General features: G+C 46.7%; 2 protein-coding genes across 7 annotated transcripts in view; one reads left to right on the top strand and one right to left on the bottom strand.

Moving 5' to 3' along the window:
- HNF1B (HNF1 homeobox B) overlaps positions 1-3,344 on the top strand; it is a 55,022-nt gene extending 51,678 nt beyond the window's left edge. For all 6 annotated transcript variants that reach the window (XM_040455164.1, XM_040455167.1, XM_040455166.1 and 3 more), the window contains one exon: positions 2,397-3,344. In XM_040455164.1, the coding sequence (XP_040311098.1) occupies positions 2,397-2,509 (113 nt within the window). In that variant the 3' untranslated portion in view covers positions 2,510-3,344. The remainder of the gene's footprint in view (positions 1-2,396) is intronic.
- Positions 3,345-13,805: 10,461 nt separating this feature from the next.
- LOC121017040 (60S ribosomal protein L32-like) lies at positions 13,806-14,156 on the bottom strand. The gene has a single exon (XM_040455088.1). The coding sequence runs from the start codon at positions 14,154-14,156 to the stop codon at positions 13,806-13,808; it is 351 nt and encodes a 116-aa protein (XP_040311022.1).
- Positions 14,157-19,493: the final 5,337 nt, after the last annotated feature.

Below are 19,493 nucleotides of genomic sequence, written 5' to 3'. Positions count from 1 at the left end.
TTTTGTGCACATATGTACAATATGTATACACATGTGTGTACACATACATACATATATATTCATTCACTTTATTGTTCAGATCTCTCTCTAGAATATAAACTCTGTGAGGGTATGGACAGGGTCTTATTTGTGGCTGCATCCCCTGTGCCTAAAAAAGTGCTAAGAATGTAGAAGGCATTCAAAAATGTATTAAATGAATGAATATAATTACCTGCTTCAAAGGGTTGATGTGTGAATCCAATACAATGATGTGAGTAAAGTCCTTCCTTAGCACAGTGCCTGGTACACAGTGGGGCCTCGATAAATGTTAGCTCTTACCATACGTAATCACCACAGCTACCACCCCTTTCAGAGGGAGGTTCCCTCAGATCCTCTGGGCAAGGCCCCCGAGGGGCTGGGTGTGCCAGGCCTTGGTTCTGAGGGACCACAGCGCACCCCTTATCAGCTGTTTGTGTTTAGACTCTGAAGGGGACAAATAACTCTAGTTCCTTTGACAGCATTTAGGGCTCTGCCACCATTTTATTATGTGAGCAAACATCTGATAGCTGGGAAGCCCGTCCCTGATGACAGGTCATAGAGTCTCGCTGGCGTCTCCTTATCTGCCCTTCTTGTTTGCTCTTCTATTGAAACCTGCAAGGTCACAAGCCATTTTCTCTCTCCTTCCCTGAAATCTGAAAATTGGAAAAGGGCTGATAGTGGGAAGTAAAGAGACTCAAAAGTGGGGGTGGGCGACGGGAGGAAGAGGAGGCAAAGGGTATCCGAGGACCCTGACAAGGGCCTCAAGAATTTAAAAGGGTCAGAACTGGTCCCTTCAAATGAATGCACAGCTCAGTCGCATTCTGAAGAGGGCTCGAGGGCCGCACGGACTAGGGCACCACCCTGTGTAGCCCAGTGTTAATTCTGAACACTTCCCATGTATCGGCTCACCCGATCCCTCTACAACTTCCATTTTACAGGTGAAAAAACTGAGGCACAAAGAGAATACCTTGACCAAGAGCACAAAGCCAGTAGAAGACTCTTAACCTCAGAGCATAATAGAAAGAACATGTGCCAGGAGGGTACCCGGAACCAGTTTGAATTTCTGTCTCTATGCTGTCCTAGTTCTAAAACCCTGGACAATTCATTTTCTTTGAACTCGTCTTCCTAATCTGTAAAATGGGCATAATGGCAACCTCATACAGGATTATGGCTGGGAGCACTGATTTATGAGATAATAATGGGATAATAAGCCTTTCGTAGTAATGGTAGTGGGGGGCTGTGCGTGTGTGTGTGTGTGTGTGTGCGCACACACTTATGTGTGCTCCTGAGTGTTTAGGGAAGAGTCTTTAGAGAAAGAGCCATTAAGTCAAAAGGCAGAACTTTCCCCTAAGATGCCCAAACAAGTGAAAGGGAAAGAAGAGACAGAGGGAAGCAAAAAGGGCCTCCCTGGAAAAGGACGGGAATGGTGTGCCATGACGGTTGAAATGAATGAGGCCGAGGGCTCTGGAAGGGGTGACTCCTCTCAGGGGGGTTCTCCATCTGTTCTGGGGTCTCCTGCCCTCGTCTGGGCATCAGAGGCCTTCAGCCCAGGTCTCTTGTCCTATTAGGAGCAAGCCTACAGAGAGCACTTTCCCACACTCCTTCCCTGATGGGTCATTTGAGCAAGTGGCCATTTTCTCATGTGCTCAAGTAGATCGGCAGCATTGGCACAATCTGGGAACTGATTAGAAATGCAGGTTCTTAGGTCCACCACAGGCCCACTCCATCAGAATACGCATTTTCACGGGATGTCTGGTATTCTTAGGTCCATTGAAGTTTGGGGATCAATGGTCTAGGGAACCCCAGCCCTTAGAGGTCTCAGGAACAGGACCCTGACTTCCATGAGAGGCAAAAGCTCCTGTCCAGCTGCCATTGCACCCACACTGAGCACATCGTAAAACCCACTCTCAGGGCACCTGGGTAGAAGCTTCCAACTTCGGCTCAGGTCATGGTCTTGCGGTTTGTGACTTCGAGCCCCACGTCGGGCTTTGTACTGACAGCTCACAGCCTGGAGCCTGTTCAGATTCTGTGCCTCCCTCTCTCTCTGCCCCTCCCCCCTCTCAAAAATAAACAAACATTAAAATAAAAACCCACTCTCAAAGAAAGAGGAGCTTGACTCCAGAATAAAGGTCAGTGAGTTGTGATTAATTCAAGGTCCCCAGCAATTCACTTCTCTCTTCTGAAGTGGCCAGAAGATCTGGCTCCCGAGTGTTCCTAAAGGGAGTGTGCTTCAGGACCAACACTGTGGCATCGAGCAGGCACTAGGTCCTCGGCCCTTTGCCGGCTGACTTGGGTCTCGGCTCCCCTGGAGAAGACAAACCAAGGGCTGTTGTCCCCGCTAACTGCACACGGCTGAGCTCTCTCTGCTCTCTCTGCAGTGCCCTCTCCAAGCCTGGTGATGACCACACATCACTTGCTTTGTGCACAGCAACAAGGACCCTATTTTCCACACCATCACCCTCCGGGCAGCTGTCACAGAAAAGCCCAGTGACCTGACAAGCACCTTCGAGAGGTCTCTGCTTACCTGACATCTTGCTGACGCTTCAGACAGCCGCTCCGAGGCGCAGCCCTTCCCTTCTATGCAGTATTGTTGCCATGCCTCTCCCAAGACGTCAAGTACTCCCATCCCGCCCACAGGCGGGAGACAAGAAACCGCAGAAGAGGAAGAGAGAACGCTGTCGTGCCTGCATTATGCTCCTTCATCGAACAAACTGATGTGAAAACTTGAATCTGTTACTGACAGGAGGAGGACACGTGCTGTTGAACTGAGCCAAACACACTGTAAATATCTGCAGACTCCCCCCCTCCCCCACCCCTCCCAGCTGATCTCGAGATTTCTTTTGAAGAAGTAAATTTGTCCAATGGGTGTAAACTATAACCTACTGTAATTAAGTGCAATTTCCCCTCCACTCCCTTTCGCCCCTACCCTGTATATAATACTAAAGTGTCTATTAGTTTTCTTTGTAAAGGTCAGAGTTGAATTTTCAAAGTGATTTGCCCCCTTTTTTTCTCCCCCCACGGAGACGTATCCTGAGTCGGAAGTGAAGCCTCTGCCCCTTTCCCTCAGGCCTGGACACACACAGGCACTGTACGTTTGGGACTGACCGCCAGCCGACTCCAATCTCCTGATGTTAAGACACACCTCTGGATCCTGGAGGGGCTGAACATAGTGTCAGACTAACATCCTAGCTCCCGGTGGGGCTAGGGGTTCAGTCAGGACACCACCCAAGAAACCCCCAAGGCAAGGAAACTGGCTGCTTCATAGCACAAGAAAAAGTTACCCTTTCGGAAAGCCTCCCATTAAAACGATTTATTTTATCACCGCCCAGAGTCTCATATTTCTGTCTCTGACATTTCCCCTGCCCCGGTTCCACCAAGAGCCCCTGGTTCCTGTTCTCCTTGGAGTTTTCCACTTAGTCCATTGGATTCGTGGCTACGCGTCCTAGTGTCTTCACACCAGCTGTACTGCTAAGGTAAGAAGAGTTAATTCCCCTCGCCAGACTCCACAACCCCCCACCCCCACCACCAGGGGATCTGGCCACAGTGGGAGCCCACACCTTTGTCTTCCCTGCAACTCACAGGAACAAAGGAATAGAGCCAGCTCTTGGTGACTCTTGGTCATAGGGACAGATTAAAAGCGGAAAGAATGGAAACCCTGTGGGTAACTTTTTTGGCCTCGTTTCAAGCGTTAATCCCAGTCTTCCTTCTATGGAGCTGTTAGTCACTAGGAGAATGGGAAAACTCTCGTGGTTGCCGCCTCCTGTCCAGCTTTGCCCCTCGGGCCAGGATGCTGACGAATAAAAGCCAAAGGCCTGGACACTCCACCAGCAAGGACATTGCCACAAACAATCCAGTGCTGACTTCAGGAAAGAGGATGTACCTGTCTTCCTTGCCATCTCCTCTTATACAGCAGAGACCTACCAGCATGTGGTTTCTTGCTTCAAGTCAGAGCATTTGCCAGGCGCAGTGTGAACGAGGGAATTGTGCTGAGCAGGTCGCAGGCAATAGGTGCAGTGGAAGACGCACTTCGCGGTGATCTGGCAGATTTACTGAGTACGTATCCTACTATGTGCCCAGGACAGGGATGGGTAGATAAGGAAATGCCGACCTCCTTTGGTTCCCGGCTCCCCTGGACGATGTCACGTGACCTGAAGTGGTCAAGAGAACATTCCTAGTTCGGTTGAGAGGAGCTGGGGCGGGCCACTGCCAAGCACCACGTGTCAAGAGAGGCCAAGATCCCCTGTCACTAGTTGAGATGTCCTATTGGGTAGCTCCTGTGAGTTCCAGGATGAGGAAGGGAATACAGGCCTCAAGCCCGAGCCTCAGTTGGAACCCCATATCTGGACTCACGTTGTTTCTGGAACAAGTATCTTAATTGGGTACATTTTAGATCTTGCATTATTGCGATAGCCCTGAGAATGCAGAAGGTCTTTTCATCCAAGCAGTCATGTGGGCAGAACTGGAGGCTGAGGGGAGTGAGAATAGGTAGGCTGGGGAAGGTTCTAGGGACTTTTCCTAACCAAACCCTATATAAACCAAGACATGTAGAAGACAACCCTGGCAAGATTAGCACCTCCCTTCTGCATCAAGCAGGGACCTTCTATACTGGCTCTACAAGGGACAAGGCGGCCACCATGTAGGGTTCAGGTGGAATTACCCCCTCTGAAGATTTACTTGTAACTAAAAACTCTCATTCTTCCCCCAGAACTATATGGACTGACATTTCCAGGGCCTCTCTTTACACCTGGAGCCCAGACTGACAGACAGATGGCTCTGTTTTCCCATGACCTACTGTCATTTTCTGGGAAAAGCTCTGGGGAAGCAGATTTCATTTTAACACTCATGGAAATGAAATCAGTAATGAAGACCTGCCTTCAAATGCATTAACCTTTTCCATGCCAAACAGTGGACTCTTCCCCCAACTAAGGCAGAGATAACTGGGGGGTTAGCCGCTAGATTCAGGGGGATAAGAACACAATGTAGACACCCAGGGAATCTGAGCTCTTGGCCCACGGCTGGAGGCAGGTCTTTGGTATTCATTTGGGAGCCAGAATGCCCTGATTAGAATCTCCAACTCCAGCACTTAACCCCATCCTCTGTGTCCTCCATTAAATTGAGTAACGATAATAGTACCTCCTGTATAAGGTTGTTTGAGGAGTGAATGAGTTGAGACACTTGGAAGTGTAGCTGGTATGTTGTGTTATCAGTACTCTCTCATCCCACAGTGACATCTTGCATGGTCTTCCAGGCTTTGTTGCTATTTCCAGATAACCTCACCACAAATCTGATGCTTGATAAAACAGCTGGTAAAGTGATTTTCTTCATTTCTATGGTGTATGGCAAATCCAGCCAGGGACCAAGGATGAGTCAGGAAGGAGGCATCCGAGGAAAGGAGAAAGGCCTGACCGAAGAGAGTCTTTGTCTCCTAAAGGGAAAGAAGGAGGTGAAATGTGGTGACCATTGCAGGAAGTATGAGAGCCAGGAGGCTGAGACTACAGCTGGTAGTGGTCCTAAGGGTCGGTGGGGGGCATGCCAGAGGAGTGCCCAGAGCAAGCAAGCAATGGTGTGGGTCAGGAAGAAGCAGGAGCAAACTTCTTCCCAAGGAAAATCAGGGCTGATGTGTTCCCTTCGAATTAGGAATTAACTCAAACAAACACCGTCAAAATCTGCTCTGGAATGTGAGATTGCTGATAGGGGCCCATGCAGTGATATATGACATATCCATGTTATAATACTTCAGACATATCCCGATTGCATCCTATAGGCTGAATACTCATGAGAAGCTGCAGTCCACTAAACCAAATGGCTATAAAGCCTGCCCCTCCCTCCCTCTCCCCCTCTCCTCCGCCCCTCTCTCCCTCCCCACTCCCTCTCCCTCTCCTTCTCCTCCCTCTCTTCCTCCCTCTCTCTGCCCCCAGTTCTGGTGCAGAGGTCATTCTGGCTAGGCAAATACTAGATTGTCAGCCAAGATTTATAACATGCCTGTATTTTTTAAATGAATCTTTGGGGTGTGCAGGACTTGACACACGCCTGAATGACCATTTTTTCCTGGGTGTCTGTACGGAGATGTGTGCATGTATAGGGAGGAAATGTGTTCTAAGGGACAGCAGAGCAGAGCAAACAAAGTGAGGGGGGTGGGGGTAACATCAAAAGCGGGACTCATCAAAGCAATTTTCACACAGTCCGTGTATGTATGTTTATGCCAACAAATCGTACAACACAAACGACATATTTCTTTATAGTTTCCACATAATTAATTTTCTTACATACTGTCATATTCCCAAAAGGCAGGTTTCTTTTCTCTGCCCTATTGTCCAGAGATCCTTACTAAGCCAATCACATCAAACTATTCTCAATTACGAAAGGGATAAAAAGAGAAAGCTAATTTTTTTTAAAAACAAAAACAAAAAAATCCCAGTATAAGGAAAATGTGCCTGGTTTCCTGAGCTTTATAAGTCCTTCCATGTATCCCTTTGCTTTTGGAAACATTACCTAGTCCAAAATTACGTTTCTCATTTATTTATTCAAGAAATATTTACTGACACCTATTATGTGCCAGGCACCATTGTTCCAGACACTGAGGGTACATCAATGAACCAAATAAATAAAAATCCTTCCCCTCTTGGGGCGCCTGGTTGGCTCAGTCAGTGGAGCGCACGACTCTTGATCTCAAGGTCATGAGTTCGAGCCCCATTTTGGCTGTAGAGATTACTTAAAATCAAAATCTTGAAATCCTTCCCCTCTTGAAGTTCATTCTAGTGGGGGAAACAAGCAGTAACTGAATGCGTGTGTGTGATGACAAAAACTTCTACGGAAGCAGGGAGGTTAGAGGAGCTCGAACTGAGTGACAGAATGGCGTGTCAGGGATGTGGGATATGACAACAAATGACAGAGAGCAGTTGTCACTGCCATCTGTAGGCACTGCTGTGAGGACTTGGCTTTTCCTCTGAGGGATCTAGGAGCCATCAGAGAGTCATGAACGAAGCAGAGACAAGATGTAACTATGTTTTCAGAGGATCCCTCTGGCTGCTGAGTTGTACGGAGGGGCCAAGAGTGACGGCAAAAAACCATCAGAAGCCATTGCTGTCATCGGCCTGAGACCAGGAGTGGCAGAGGGGCAATGGAAGTGAAGAGAGGCAGTGGGATTGTGAGTGTCCCCTTGAAGGAAGAGAATTTGAAGGCACCAAGATTTCCCGGTGGTTTGGACATAGAGTGTGGGAAGGAGAGGCTCTGAAGGCCATTGCAAGGTTTGGGGCCTGAATGAAGTAGGAAACAGAAATTGATGCAGAAATGAAAAACAGGGTTGTCTGAGACTAGACTCTATCTCAGATTTTTTTTTTTTTTTTGAGAAAGAGAGAGTTGGAGAGGGGGGGGGGGGGAGAGAGAGAGAGAGAGAGAGAGAGAGAGAGAGAGAGAGAGAATCTTAAGCAGGCTCCATGCTCAGTGCAGAGCCCAACACAGGGCTCGATCTCACAAACTGTGAGATCATGACTCTTGAGCTGAAATCAAGAGTCAGATGCTTAACCGACTGAGCCATGCAGGCGCCCCTCAGATATCTTTTAAAGTGGCACTTTAAAAGTGGTAGGTCATGCTGTGATATCTGCTACTGTATCCCGATGTGATCTCCGAGCTCTCCAGGTGGCAATAACATGACATTCAATCATGTATCCAACCAATGTTTATTGAGTACTTACTATGTGCCTACTCTTCTAGGCATGGGGAGAAAAGCGGTTAAAAAAATGTCACTTTTCCCGTGGTGCTTATGTTCAAGTGGGAGGAGCCTACAATAATACACAAACATACACCATGCCAGGAATTGATAGGTACTAGAAAGAAACACAAATAGCCAAGAAAGGGGCTGGAGGCAGGGAAGGAGGTGAATTCATTTGTAGGGGGATCTCTGTGGGAGACTGTATTCATTTCCTGTGGCTGCTCTAACAAATTACCAGAAATATGTTCTCTCACAGTTCTAGAGGCCAGAAGTCCAAAATCAGTATCATGGGGCCAAAACCAAGGTGACAGCAGGTCATACTCCCACTGGAGGCTGTAGAAGAGTCTCTGTTGCTTGCTTCTTCCAACTTCTGGTGGCCCCATCACCAGTCCCCACCTCCATGGTCATTTTACCTTCTCTTCAGTGCCAGATCTCCCCCTTCCCCTTCTCATGAGGATACATGTGGTTGCATTGCATTTAGGGCCCACTGGATTATCTAAAGTATTCTTCTTTGGAGCACCTGGCTGGCTCATTTGGTAGAACGTGCGAATTTAGATCTTGGAGTTGTGAGTTCAAGCCCCATGTTACTTAAAAATAAAATCTTAAAAAAAAAAAGTTTATTTATTTATTTTGAGAGAGAGCAAGAGAGCATACATGTGCATGCATGTGAGTAGGGGAGGGGCAGAGAGAGAGAGAGAGAGAGAGAGAGAGAGAGAGAGAGAATCCCAAGTAGGCTCCATACTGTCAGTGCAGAGCCCAGCAGGGGGCTCAAACTCACAAACCATGAGATCATGACCTGAGCTGAAATCAAGAGTTGGATGCTTAACTGACTGAGCCACGCAGGGCCCCCCCGCCCCAAAAGCAATAAAATAAAATAATCTTCTTTAATCATATCTGCCCAGACTTTTTCCTTTTAAGGTAACATTTACAGCTTCCAGGGACTAGGACCTAATATATTTGGGGGTCATTATATAGTCTAATACAGAGACTTTATGACAAACCCAGAATAGAACTTAGAGTGATAGTTTCTTTTGCATAATTTTTGAATTAAAATATGATTACTTCACAATAGATATAAATCAAACTATCATGCTGCATGCCTTAAACTTATACAGTGATATATGTCAGTTATTTTTCAATAAAACTGGGGTGGGGGCAGGAGGGAAATCATCATTATATTTGTAAGACAGATTGCCTTGCCCATGAAACATGAATGACAATGAGGCTTCTCAATCTTTAGGAAATCTACTTTCAACAGAATCCATACTTTGGGGAAGCTTAAATTAATAAGTAAATGAAAAACCTAAACATGTTGCTCATGTTTGTATCATGGAAGCCAAACACCAAGCTACCACTATAGTTAGGGTTAACCATTCATCCACTTCTTTGTTCATCTAGTAAATATTTGCTGCTGCTGTAGAGAGTTGTGGTTAAGAGCTCAGGCTGGAGAGCAATAAAAAATCTGGATTCAAATCCTGGCTCTGCCACTCACTAGTTGTGTGATCTTGGGAAGTCTACTTGGTCTGTTTCCTTATCTGAAAATAAGGTTGGCATAGGATTAAATGAGAGACAAGGTGCATCAAGCCCTTTGCCTGGTACATAGAAAGTGTTCAGTAAGTGTCAATTATTGGCATCCAGTCCCTCCAGGATTACAACATGAGAAAACATGATGGGCCCCAACTTCACTCTCACTGAATGTTTTTCCCCAACTAGGATGTAAGTTCTATGAGAACAGGGGGTTGGTGTTTTGTTCACTGTTTTGGGCCCCATCTTTTGGTACCTGGAACATATTAGGTACTCAGTAAATATATTTTTTTAATGTTTATTTATTTGAGAGGGAAAAAAAAGAGAAAGAGAGAGAGAGAGAGGGAGACACAGAATCTGAAGCAGGCTCCAGGCTCCAAGCTATCAGCGGGGAGCCCGATGCAGGGCTCGAACCCATGAACCGTGAGATCATGACCTGAGCTGAAGTCAGATGCCTAACCAAATGAGCCACCCGGGCACCCCCTCATTAAATATTTTTTAAATGAATGAATGTGTATATGTATGTCATGGAGTTTACTAGTTAAATGTCTGGAAAATGACCCAATGTATACCTACCACCACCATGTCAAACTCGTCAAACTTCAAAGGAAGGAGCAAGTCATTATTATTGCTTTTATAAATGGAGATAAGAAGAAAGGAAATAGATAATAGATAAAAATGGAGCTCCTACATGCAGAAAAATGAACCTGGACCACTTTCTTACACCATATACAAAAGTAAACTTAAAATGGATGAAAGACCTAAACATAAGACAGCAAGCCATCAAAATTCTAAAGAAGAAAGGGAGTAAAAACCTCTTTGACTTTGGCTGCAGCAACTTCTTACTCAACAGGTCTCCAGAGGCAAGGGAAACAAAAGCAAAAATGAACTACTGGGACCTCATCAAAACAAAAAGCTTCTGCACAGCAAAAGAAACAATCAGCAAAACTAAAAGGCAACCGATGGAATGGGAGAAGATATTTGCAAATGACATAACAGATAAAGGGTTAGGATCCAAAATCTATAGAGAACTTATCAAACTCAACACCCAAAAAACAAATAATCCAGTGAAGAAATGGGCAAAAGACATGAATAGACACTTCTCCAAAGAAGATATCCAGATGCCAACCAACACATGAAAAAATGCTCAACGTCACTCATCATCAGGGAAATACAAATCAAAACCACAATGAGATACCACCTGACACCTGTCAGAATGGCTAACATTAACAACTCAGGCAACAACAGATGTTGGTGAGGATGCGGAGAAAGAAGATCTCTTTTGCACGGCTGGTTGGAATACAAACTGGTGCAGCCACTCTGGAAAACAGTATGGAGGTTCCTCAAAAAATTAAAAATAGAACTACCCTATGACCCAGCAATTGCACTAGTAGGTATTTATCCAAGGGATACAGGTGTGCTGTTTCGAAGGGGCACATGCACCCCAATGTTTATAGCAGCACTGTCAACAATAGCCAAAGTATGGAAAGAGCCCAAATGTCCATCCACTGATGGAGAAAGAAGATGTGGTATATGTATACAATGGAGTATTACTTGGCAATCAAAAAGAATTAAATCTTGACATTTGCAATAACGTGGATGGAACTAGAGGGTATTATGCTAAATGAAATTAGTCAGAGAAAGACAAATATCATATGACTTCACTTATATGAAGAATTTAAGATGCAATACAGGTGAACATAAGGGAAGGGAAACAAAAATAATATAAAAAGAGGGAGGGGGACAAAACATAAGAGACTCTTAAATATAGAGAACAGAGGGTTGCTGGGAGGGTTGTGGGAGGGGGGATGGGCTAAATGGGTAAGGGGTATTAAGGAATCTACTCCTGAAATCATTGTTGCACCACATGCTAACTAACTTAGGTGTAAATTAAAAGAGAAATTATTTTTAAAAATGGAGGTCCTAGGTAATGACTTATGGCTAGTGTAATACTAAGGTTAGTTATATTGGATTGGAACCCATTCTGGCTCCTGAGCTGGCACTCAAAAAGGAAAACCAACAACAAACCACTTCTATCTATCTACCCATGGGCCCAACCTCTATACCTCATCTGCAGATATTCCTATAATCTGCAGGAATATGCCAGATTGCACCCTTCTCAAGTACAGAACCCCTTGACTATGCCTTCTTTACTAGCCTAACCCAGGTCTTCATTCCTTTAACCGTGTCCTTTGTATATTTTCATTACGCAGAACATCTAAGTATGGTGGAGAGGCATGTTAACAGGTTCCCATTCACTCATTCATTCAACAAACCTCTTTTGCACACTGTCTTTGAGCTGGTGTAGTGTGGTGGGTACTGAGGGCTCCAAGATGCCCTGAGGGAGTTCCAAACCTGGCTGGGGAGACAGACAAATTAACAAGTGATTGTAATGCAGTGTGTAGGTGTTAGAAGGTAGAGTGGTAGGACAGTGGAAGCAATTCTGTTTAGATAGAAGTCAGAGGTCCTTTGAAAGACGCTTGACATCATAAAGAATGAGTGACAGTTCACCAGGCAGATGGGGGGTGGGAAAGACATTTCACGTTGAGGGACCACAACATGCAAAATGAATGTCCAAATCAATGAGTTCCCAGTGTTGTTTCAGCCCAAACCTTCTGTCTTCTGCATGCCTGGGACCCCTGCCTGAACTTCTCTTGCCCTGGTTCTGTAAATCATGATCTGACAGGCTGCAGGGTCCTCAGGTCAAGGTAATGGGTCACTAGCCAGCTGGTGCCTCTGAGGAGTGGACCAGAGTCTGAGAATCAAATATGTGGGCCCCACATCTCAGATGAGCAGAGGTAAGGCGTGGGGTAAGGCATGTGATGTTTACGTTCAGAAACTGCAAAGCCACTAGCCTTGCAAAGTGTCATTATGTCCGCAGGTGGAGGGTAATTTTCTTGTTACTCAAGGACTCTTGATCGGGTGCAAATTGGTGTCTGGGGAATTGCTTTATGACCCAGAGCCAGGCAGCGATAGATAGGAGATGTGGTTTGCTGGGCAGAAGTTTACAAGGCAGGAAATTGCTTCACTGGGTACAACCATTCATAAGAAACACCTCTGGGAAAAGGGAGACTGGGCTCCTGGCAGGTCTGCCCCTGGCCATTTGTTTACATCAGCAACAACCCATGTTCCTGGTTACACAATGTGGCAGCGTCACTTTGAGTGGGGGATCTTTGCCCCATGGAAGAATAAACACATTCCTTACTCGCAGTGGAATTAGCAGACCTCACAGGCTTTTCAGTGACTCTCCTGGAGGCCTTAATGTCATAGGAAGGTGACTCTAAACATGATTAGCTATACAACCAAACTTAGTCCAAATTTGGTTGAATTCCCCTTTAAATGGCAATGCATGTTTAGATGAAGATACCCCAAAGGTGAAGGGTGGAAAAGTGTGACAATCTTGTATCAGTCAGTAGCCAAAGCCACACAAGGTTTCTTAGAAACAATTCAGTCACTGGTGTAGGGGTCATTGGTCAATCTTTGGGGAGGAAAGGACAGGGCTGTGGGTTGTTTGGGTATATTTCAAAGCCCATATTTTCATTGTCCCACCAACTCTTAGCTGAGTTCTAGAGTCCAGGGTTTTTCTGCATTAGAGCCATCAGATCTGCACATGTCATGGGGAGGAAAGATAAGGGGCAGTGGCCAGTGTCTCCAGAACAATGGTGGGGGGGGGGTCTGTATGGCAAGTTACTGGAGGCCTCCAACCCAGCACTGCTCATTAGAGGCAAGAATCATGGGGCACCTGGGTGGCTCAGTCAGTTGAGTGTCTGACTCTTGATTTCAGCTCAGGTCATGATCTTGTGAGTCATGAGTTCAAGCCTCGCACTAGGCTCTGTGCTGATAGCACGGAGCCTGCTTGGGATTGTCTGTCTCCTCTCTCTCTCACTCTCAAAATACATAAACTTTAAGAAAATGAAGCAAGAGTCACGCCCTGGGCCCTACTCTTCCCCACCGCCTTAGTCACCCCATCTTGGTCCCATCCTGGTCAGGTGAGTTTCAACGGGCTGCTTCGCTTCTCTGAGGCCTCGGGTTCTGTATCTGTGAAATGGGGGACTTAATGTCAATGTGCCACTTAGGGTCACAGCTCTGAAGTGAGAATCCGGTGAGACTCTGAATGTCCTCCTCTCAAGTGTGTTCACACACCATGGTTTGGTGCATTGTCCTAGGGCACTTGGGCATGTGAGGGGACATGGATGGAGATTTTGTTTTATGTTTCTTACCTTTCTAAGAGGAGCTTCAGATGGTAAACCCGCCATTACCTCTGACTTAGTCCAGAACCTGTTATTTGTGTACCTATGCTTTTGGACAGCACATTCCAGAGCAGGAGCAGTCAAAGGCAGAAGGACCTGGGCCTGCCCCATCTGTGTTTCTTTCATTTACTTCCTTGGAGATTATTCATGTAAATCTGTTTCCCATTTGCAAGTTCTTTTTTTTTTTTTTTTGGTAGTTTTATGGTTTTATTAACACAAATATTACATGCACATAAGCTGTCTGTCTCTTCAATTTCTTTGCTGCGCAGGCTGGCGTTGGGATTGGTGGCTCTGATGGCCAGCTAGGCTGCTCTTTCTACAGTAGCTTTGTGGTTCTTGGAGGAGATACTGTGAGCAATCTCTGTACAGTAAGATTTGTTACACATCAGCAGCACTTCAGCCTCCTTGACATTGTGAACTAGGAACTTCTGGAAGCCACTGGACAGCCTGTGCTTTGTTTTTTTATTGGTCCTGTAACCAGTGTTGGGCATTAAGATCTGACCCTTGAATCTTCTGCATACCATGTTGTCAATGCCTCTGGGTTTCCACCGGTTGCACTGAATTTTGACATATCTGTCTGAAAGGCACCAGATGAACTTCTTGGCCCTCTGTTGCACAATCTTGGACTTCACCAGAGGTCTGAGAGTGGCCATGATGCCAAGTAGGAGCTGGCTGCCACCTCCGCAGGTAGCCGAGGAAGAGAGGAGAAAGTGGCATGTGAGGGCTTTGCATTTGCAAGTTCTACAGGGGCCAGACCATGTCCTTCTTGGTCACCATTATACCTCCAGTACCTCACAGGGTGCCTGGTGCATAGTAGGTTCTCTATAAAGACATGTTGAGTGGATAAAAGTTCATCAATGCATGGATGAATAAACGGGTTGCATTTTTTTTTTAATTTAAAAACCATTGGTATACTGAATCCACAACAAACCTACGATGGACTTCGGATCGCCCAGTTTCTACCTCATCAGATAAGCAGGCAGCCTGGATTCCTAGTTTCCTTGTATAGATGGAGCAGCTGTGTCAGGGAAAGCAAGGTGGGGCATAGTGCTAAAGCCCACCAAGGGAGTCCCAAGGATAGTCATTAGCCCTTTGGGTAATTAGTTCCTTAAGTATCCATGTTACTAGTTGTTTTCCAGCCACCTCAGGATCTCATGCTTCTGTTGCCTGGCCCTGCCCATTCCCTGTGAAGGAGACTGCAAAAAGGTTTAGAGCCACTGTCCCTAGACATTTGGGGAATAGTGTTACAGGCACTCTATCTCCAAATCCTGCTAGAGGAACCAGGACGAACCCAGAGGAGAAAGGATGATCCTATGGGTCAGTCTGGAGGAGTGTGTGGCCAGCACAGCATAGGACAAACCCAGAGGAGTGTTTTGGTATCAAGGGTGTGGCAATGCAAGCATGTTAGAGACTCGCTTCAGGATGGCACCCCTGAATGTGGTGCCTGTGTATGGGTCTGATGTCCTAAAAAGCATGCTTCTCACCCCCAGGGTACAGGGCAGTGGGTCAGGGAGTACAAGAACCTGCAGTAAAAATAGTTCATTTTCCCAGAGCATTGATTTTATTCAGAGATAAGTAAATTGTTTGAGTTTATTTGTTTAAATTCAAGTTAGTTAACATACAGTGTAGTGTTGGTTTCAGGAGTAGAACTCAGTGATTCATCACTTACATACAATACCCAGCGTTCCTCCCAACAGGTGCCCCCCTTAGTGCTCATCACCCATTTAGCCCATCCCCCCCCCACCTCCCCTCCAGCAACCCTCAGAACCCTTTGTTCTCTGTATTTAAGAGTCTCTTATGGTTGTCTGCCTCTCTATTTTTATCTTATTTTTCCTTTCCTTCCCCTATGTTCATCTGCTTTGTTTCTTAAATTCCACGGATGAGTGAAATCATATGATAGTTGTCTTTCTCTGACTTATTTCCTTTAGCATAATACACTCTAGTTCCAACCACATTGTTGAAAATGGCAAGATTTCATTCTTTTTGATGGCTGAGTGAATATTCCAGTGTGTGTGTGTGTGTGTGTGTGTGTGTGTGTGTGTGTGTGTATCACATCTTCTTTGTCCATTCATCAATTGATGGACATCTGGGCTGTTTCCATACTATGGCTATCATTGATAATACTGCTTATAAACATTGGGGTGCCTGGGCCCATTCAAATCGGTATTTTCATATCCTTCAAGTAAATACTTAGTAGTGCAATTGCTGGGTCATAGGGTAGTTCTATTTTTAATTTTTTGAGGAACCTCCACACTGTTTTCCAGAGCAGCTGCACCAGTTTGCATTCACACCAATAATGCAAAAGTGTTCCCTTTTCTCTGCATCCTTGCCAACACTTGTTGTTTCCTGACTTGTTCATTTTAGCCATTCTGACAGGTGTGAGGTGGTACAGAGATAAGTAATTTTAACTGCATTTTTATATAAAAGCAAATGCATGAACATGATAGAAAATACAAAATTTACACACATTTTTAAGATAAAATACGGGGCTTCAGAGAAATCTCCCATTTGCAGTGATCTAAAACCACAGGCCCCTTGAGAAACACAAATTCCATCTTCTCTGGCATTAATGGTACTTCAGAAGAAAAGTTTCAGAAGCACTGGCCTGAAAGAGCCATGCAGAAAATACCACCCATTGACAGTGTCCCCACCTTCCATCCATGATGCTAGACCCTTACTCCATGCAGGGAAGGTCCCCTTGATGAGACAAAGGCATCGGTACAGCAACAGCCTCTCACTTCATCTGGGCTGACCCTTGGATCCCAAGAGATCAACTTGCTGTCCTTCTTCTCCCGGGTTGTCTGAGACATAAGTTTGAGAGGAGAGGAGTTACATTCCTTTTGTCATTTGCTGTATTTCCCGTGGCTAGTACAGCGCTCAGCACAACGAAGCACTCAGTTAAGGTGGGTTAGGATGAACTCAACTCCAGACACCTGCACCTCCTCCTTCCTTCCTCCTGAGGGCAGTGGCAGCTCTGGTCTCGGATCCCTAGGGAGCCCAAAGCAAACAGCACAGGCCCAGCTAACAGCAAGTGCAGCTCTAGCTGGGACGTGGTGAGGAGGGGTGGGGGAGGGGGGGGCAACTTACACTTCCTTTGTTCCCAGGCTAACAGCTTAAGAAATTCTTTCCAGAGACACTAGTTTTTTACTTTTATTCACATTTTTGAGCCGAGGATGCTGAGATGACAAAGGAAAAAGGCTAGACAGGCAGATAGTGAGTTAGCAGCTCTGCTCTGAGTATGCAGAGATCCATAGTGAATGGGATCTGAGTCTGGGGTTACCTGCAGTAAGTTTACTCTTTGGCAAACTATGGTTGCCCAAGCAGATTCCCTGGGGGCCCCCAGCTCTAGCTCCTTCCTGAGACCTCCTGCCTAGTGAAGCTCCTCTGGGTCTCCCTGGCAGAAGTCCCCCCGGAAAGCGGGAATGGTGTCTAAACAATCTTTGTGCCCCTTACTGCTTAGTGGAGCCTCTGCACATAAGACACCCCCAATAAATATTTACTAGTGATGAGAACGATGGCAACTTACCAAATAGTTATGAGTCATTTAGCGAAGTTGTATTCTGTGCAGTCTGCTGGGCCTAGAGTTTCAATGACAAATAAAAACAATCTCTTCCCTCAAGGGGCTCTTGGCTCAGCAGGGAAAGCTGCCTTCTCAGACAGTATGAGTGCTGCCTGCTCTCTAGCCAGTGGACCCAGGAGCTAACGTGAAAACTTCTAAAGCCTCTGAGGTGGGCTTGGCCTCCCACAGCCAAAGTCATGGGGGGCCAAAGGGAGGATGGCGTTAAAGGGGACCTTTCACAATCACAGGAATGCCCAGAGTGGGTGGGCTGGAGGGTGACCTTCCCATCACCCCGTAGGAAAGTGAGGCTAACACCTGTTGAGACAGGTAACTCCCATTTGCCCATTGTCCTGTGTTTGCAGAGGAGAAGCAGAGAACTCTGGGGAGGAAGGGGATGGGTCACAAGCAGGTGAGCCTGCTTTGGCTGGCACCAAGGCATCAGCACTGAGGTAGGGGGGCCATCCCAGGAGGATGTATAACTCCAGCTTTCCCGGTCTTACCCCAAACAAGCTGTTTCTCAAGCACAACATTGGGGGGAGAGGGAGGGGAGCAGGTAGGTGGGGACAGACTGGAGAGGGGCACTGGCCGGAGGTAGGAATCTAGCACAAGTGTGCACATTAGGTTGTAGAGATATAAGAGTTCAGGAGGGAGGGAGAATGGGAGGAGGGGAGAAAGAGGGAGAGGGAAGCTAATATTGTATGGGATATTGAGTTGATTAATAATAATGCTTGATCTCTTGTATCATTCCCTGTGGCCCAGGGCCTGAAAGGTCTTAGCCGTGCTTTGGAATGCAGTGAAATCCTGAGGCAAGCCCAGAGAGCCAGCCCAGTGGAAACACTGTCTTACCCAAGTGTCTACTCTCTAGAAGTTTCTCCCCCATCCCCAGAGTTCCTCACCCAGTGCATTTCATTGCTTGGGGGAAGGGGCCAGTGGGCAGTGTCTCTGGTCCCAACTATAGCTTCTGAGTCAGGAGCATAGCAGAGGAAGAGCAAACTATCCACTGGCGCCGCTTTTTTGGTGGAAGGGAGATGGGGAAGAGGAGACTCTAAGCGGGTGGGGCAGGCCCATGGCCGTGAAGCATCAGTGCTGCCTTTAGATGACTCTTTCTCCCTTCAGGTCTTTCCCTGCCATTCATTCTTACCTGATGCCACTTGAATAAAAACCTCGCCCAGGGGAAGCAGCACACTGCAATTCGCCCTGGACCACACCCCAGTAGACCACCTGGAGGAGAGGAGACTAGGTATTTCCTTCTAGGTGGGAGGCCTCCTGTGGACTCTGGCCCCAGTCTGCATTCTGCTCCTGGGTGAGACTGCAGGCTCAGCAGGACTTGAAAATATCCCCCCCCCCGAGGGCCCCTGGAGCATGCCTCCTTCCTCCCGCTTCCCCCAACACATCAAATACAGCAGACCTGGGTGGGAGGGTGGAGTTAACAAACACAGCCAGGCTTGGGGGAGGCTTGCAGGCCTCTCCTTCACACTCCCAACTCCAGCCAGAGGAAATCTTGCCCCCGCCCCTCCCGGGACTTCAAAGCCAGCTGTTTGTTTGCCTGGCTACAGAGCAGCAACAATGCTTTCCCTTTTGACCTAAGAAAGCGTCCCTCCATGTTGCAAGAAGACTACTGGCCAGGGGGAGCAGCCTAGAGCACAGGACCCTGCTAACAGGGCTGTGAGGTGGGCATTCCTGTCAGCCTGCCCTGCCAGTATCAGACCAGAGAATGTGTTGAGAAGGCCTGATAGGAACTGTGTCCCCAGACCCCTGGATACACCTCTGGAAAGACTGCCCCAGCCAGGACTCCATTCAGAGAGGGCAGGTTCCAACCCATCACAGGATGGTGTAACTGGCCACGAGAATGTACCGGGGAATGGAGACCACAACCCCATGTACTACCTGCTCCCTTGAAGGCTACCCTTGGTTCCAGGAACTGCTCACCACAAAAATGGTTGTATGGTGTGTGTGCTTGTCCATGTTAGGTGTATGTGTGTCCATGGGCATATGTGTGTACAGGAATGTGCATATCCCAGTGATCCCAGACACCAGCATACAGTTCTCGAGGAACCATGCCCTTGACTTACATTCTGAAAACAAACTTTCATGCTTGATCTGAATGCAAGAGCAGAGAATGGTATATGAGAAGCAGTACATTAATCCAGCCAATCAGCTCAAGAAATGGAGAAACCAATCTTAGGACTTACTTAGGCCTTATTTAGCCTTCAACTTACTTCTGCCAGGTCAATGATACACTCATATTTTCAGGGATCCTCAAAGAGGCATGAAAAGTCATCCCAGGTTGTAGCACCTAGCATGCAGTTAGACCTTTAACAAGATTTTTTGGTAATGATGATGATGATTTTTCCCTGAAGAATGCCCCCCCCCCCCACCGCCACATTCTCTATCCCACGCAGAAGAGGATACTGACAGCATCTAGGCTCTT

This window comes from Herpailurus yagouaroundi, unplaced genomic scaffold (assembly GCF_014898765.1).
Source record: "Herpailurus yagouaroundi ecotype Mexico unplaced genomic scaffold, PumYag 215, whole genome shotgun sequence".
Taxonomy (NCBI): domain Eukaryota; kingdom Metazoa; phylum Chordata; class Mammalia; order Carnivora; family Felidae; genus Herpailurus; species Herpailurus yagouaroundi.
Note: the sequence above shows the minus strand (reverse complement) of the source record. Positions and strands in the feature narration are given on the sequence as shown.

What these genes read in the sequence shown, in the direction of transcription:
- LOC121017040 (XM_040455088.1), bottom strand. Translation starts at nt 14,156, where the DNA reads ATGGCCACTCTCAGACCTCTGGTGAAGTCCAAGATTGTGCAACAGAGG.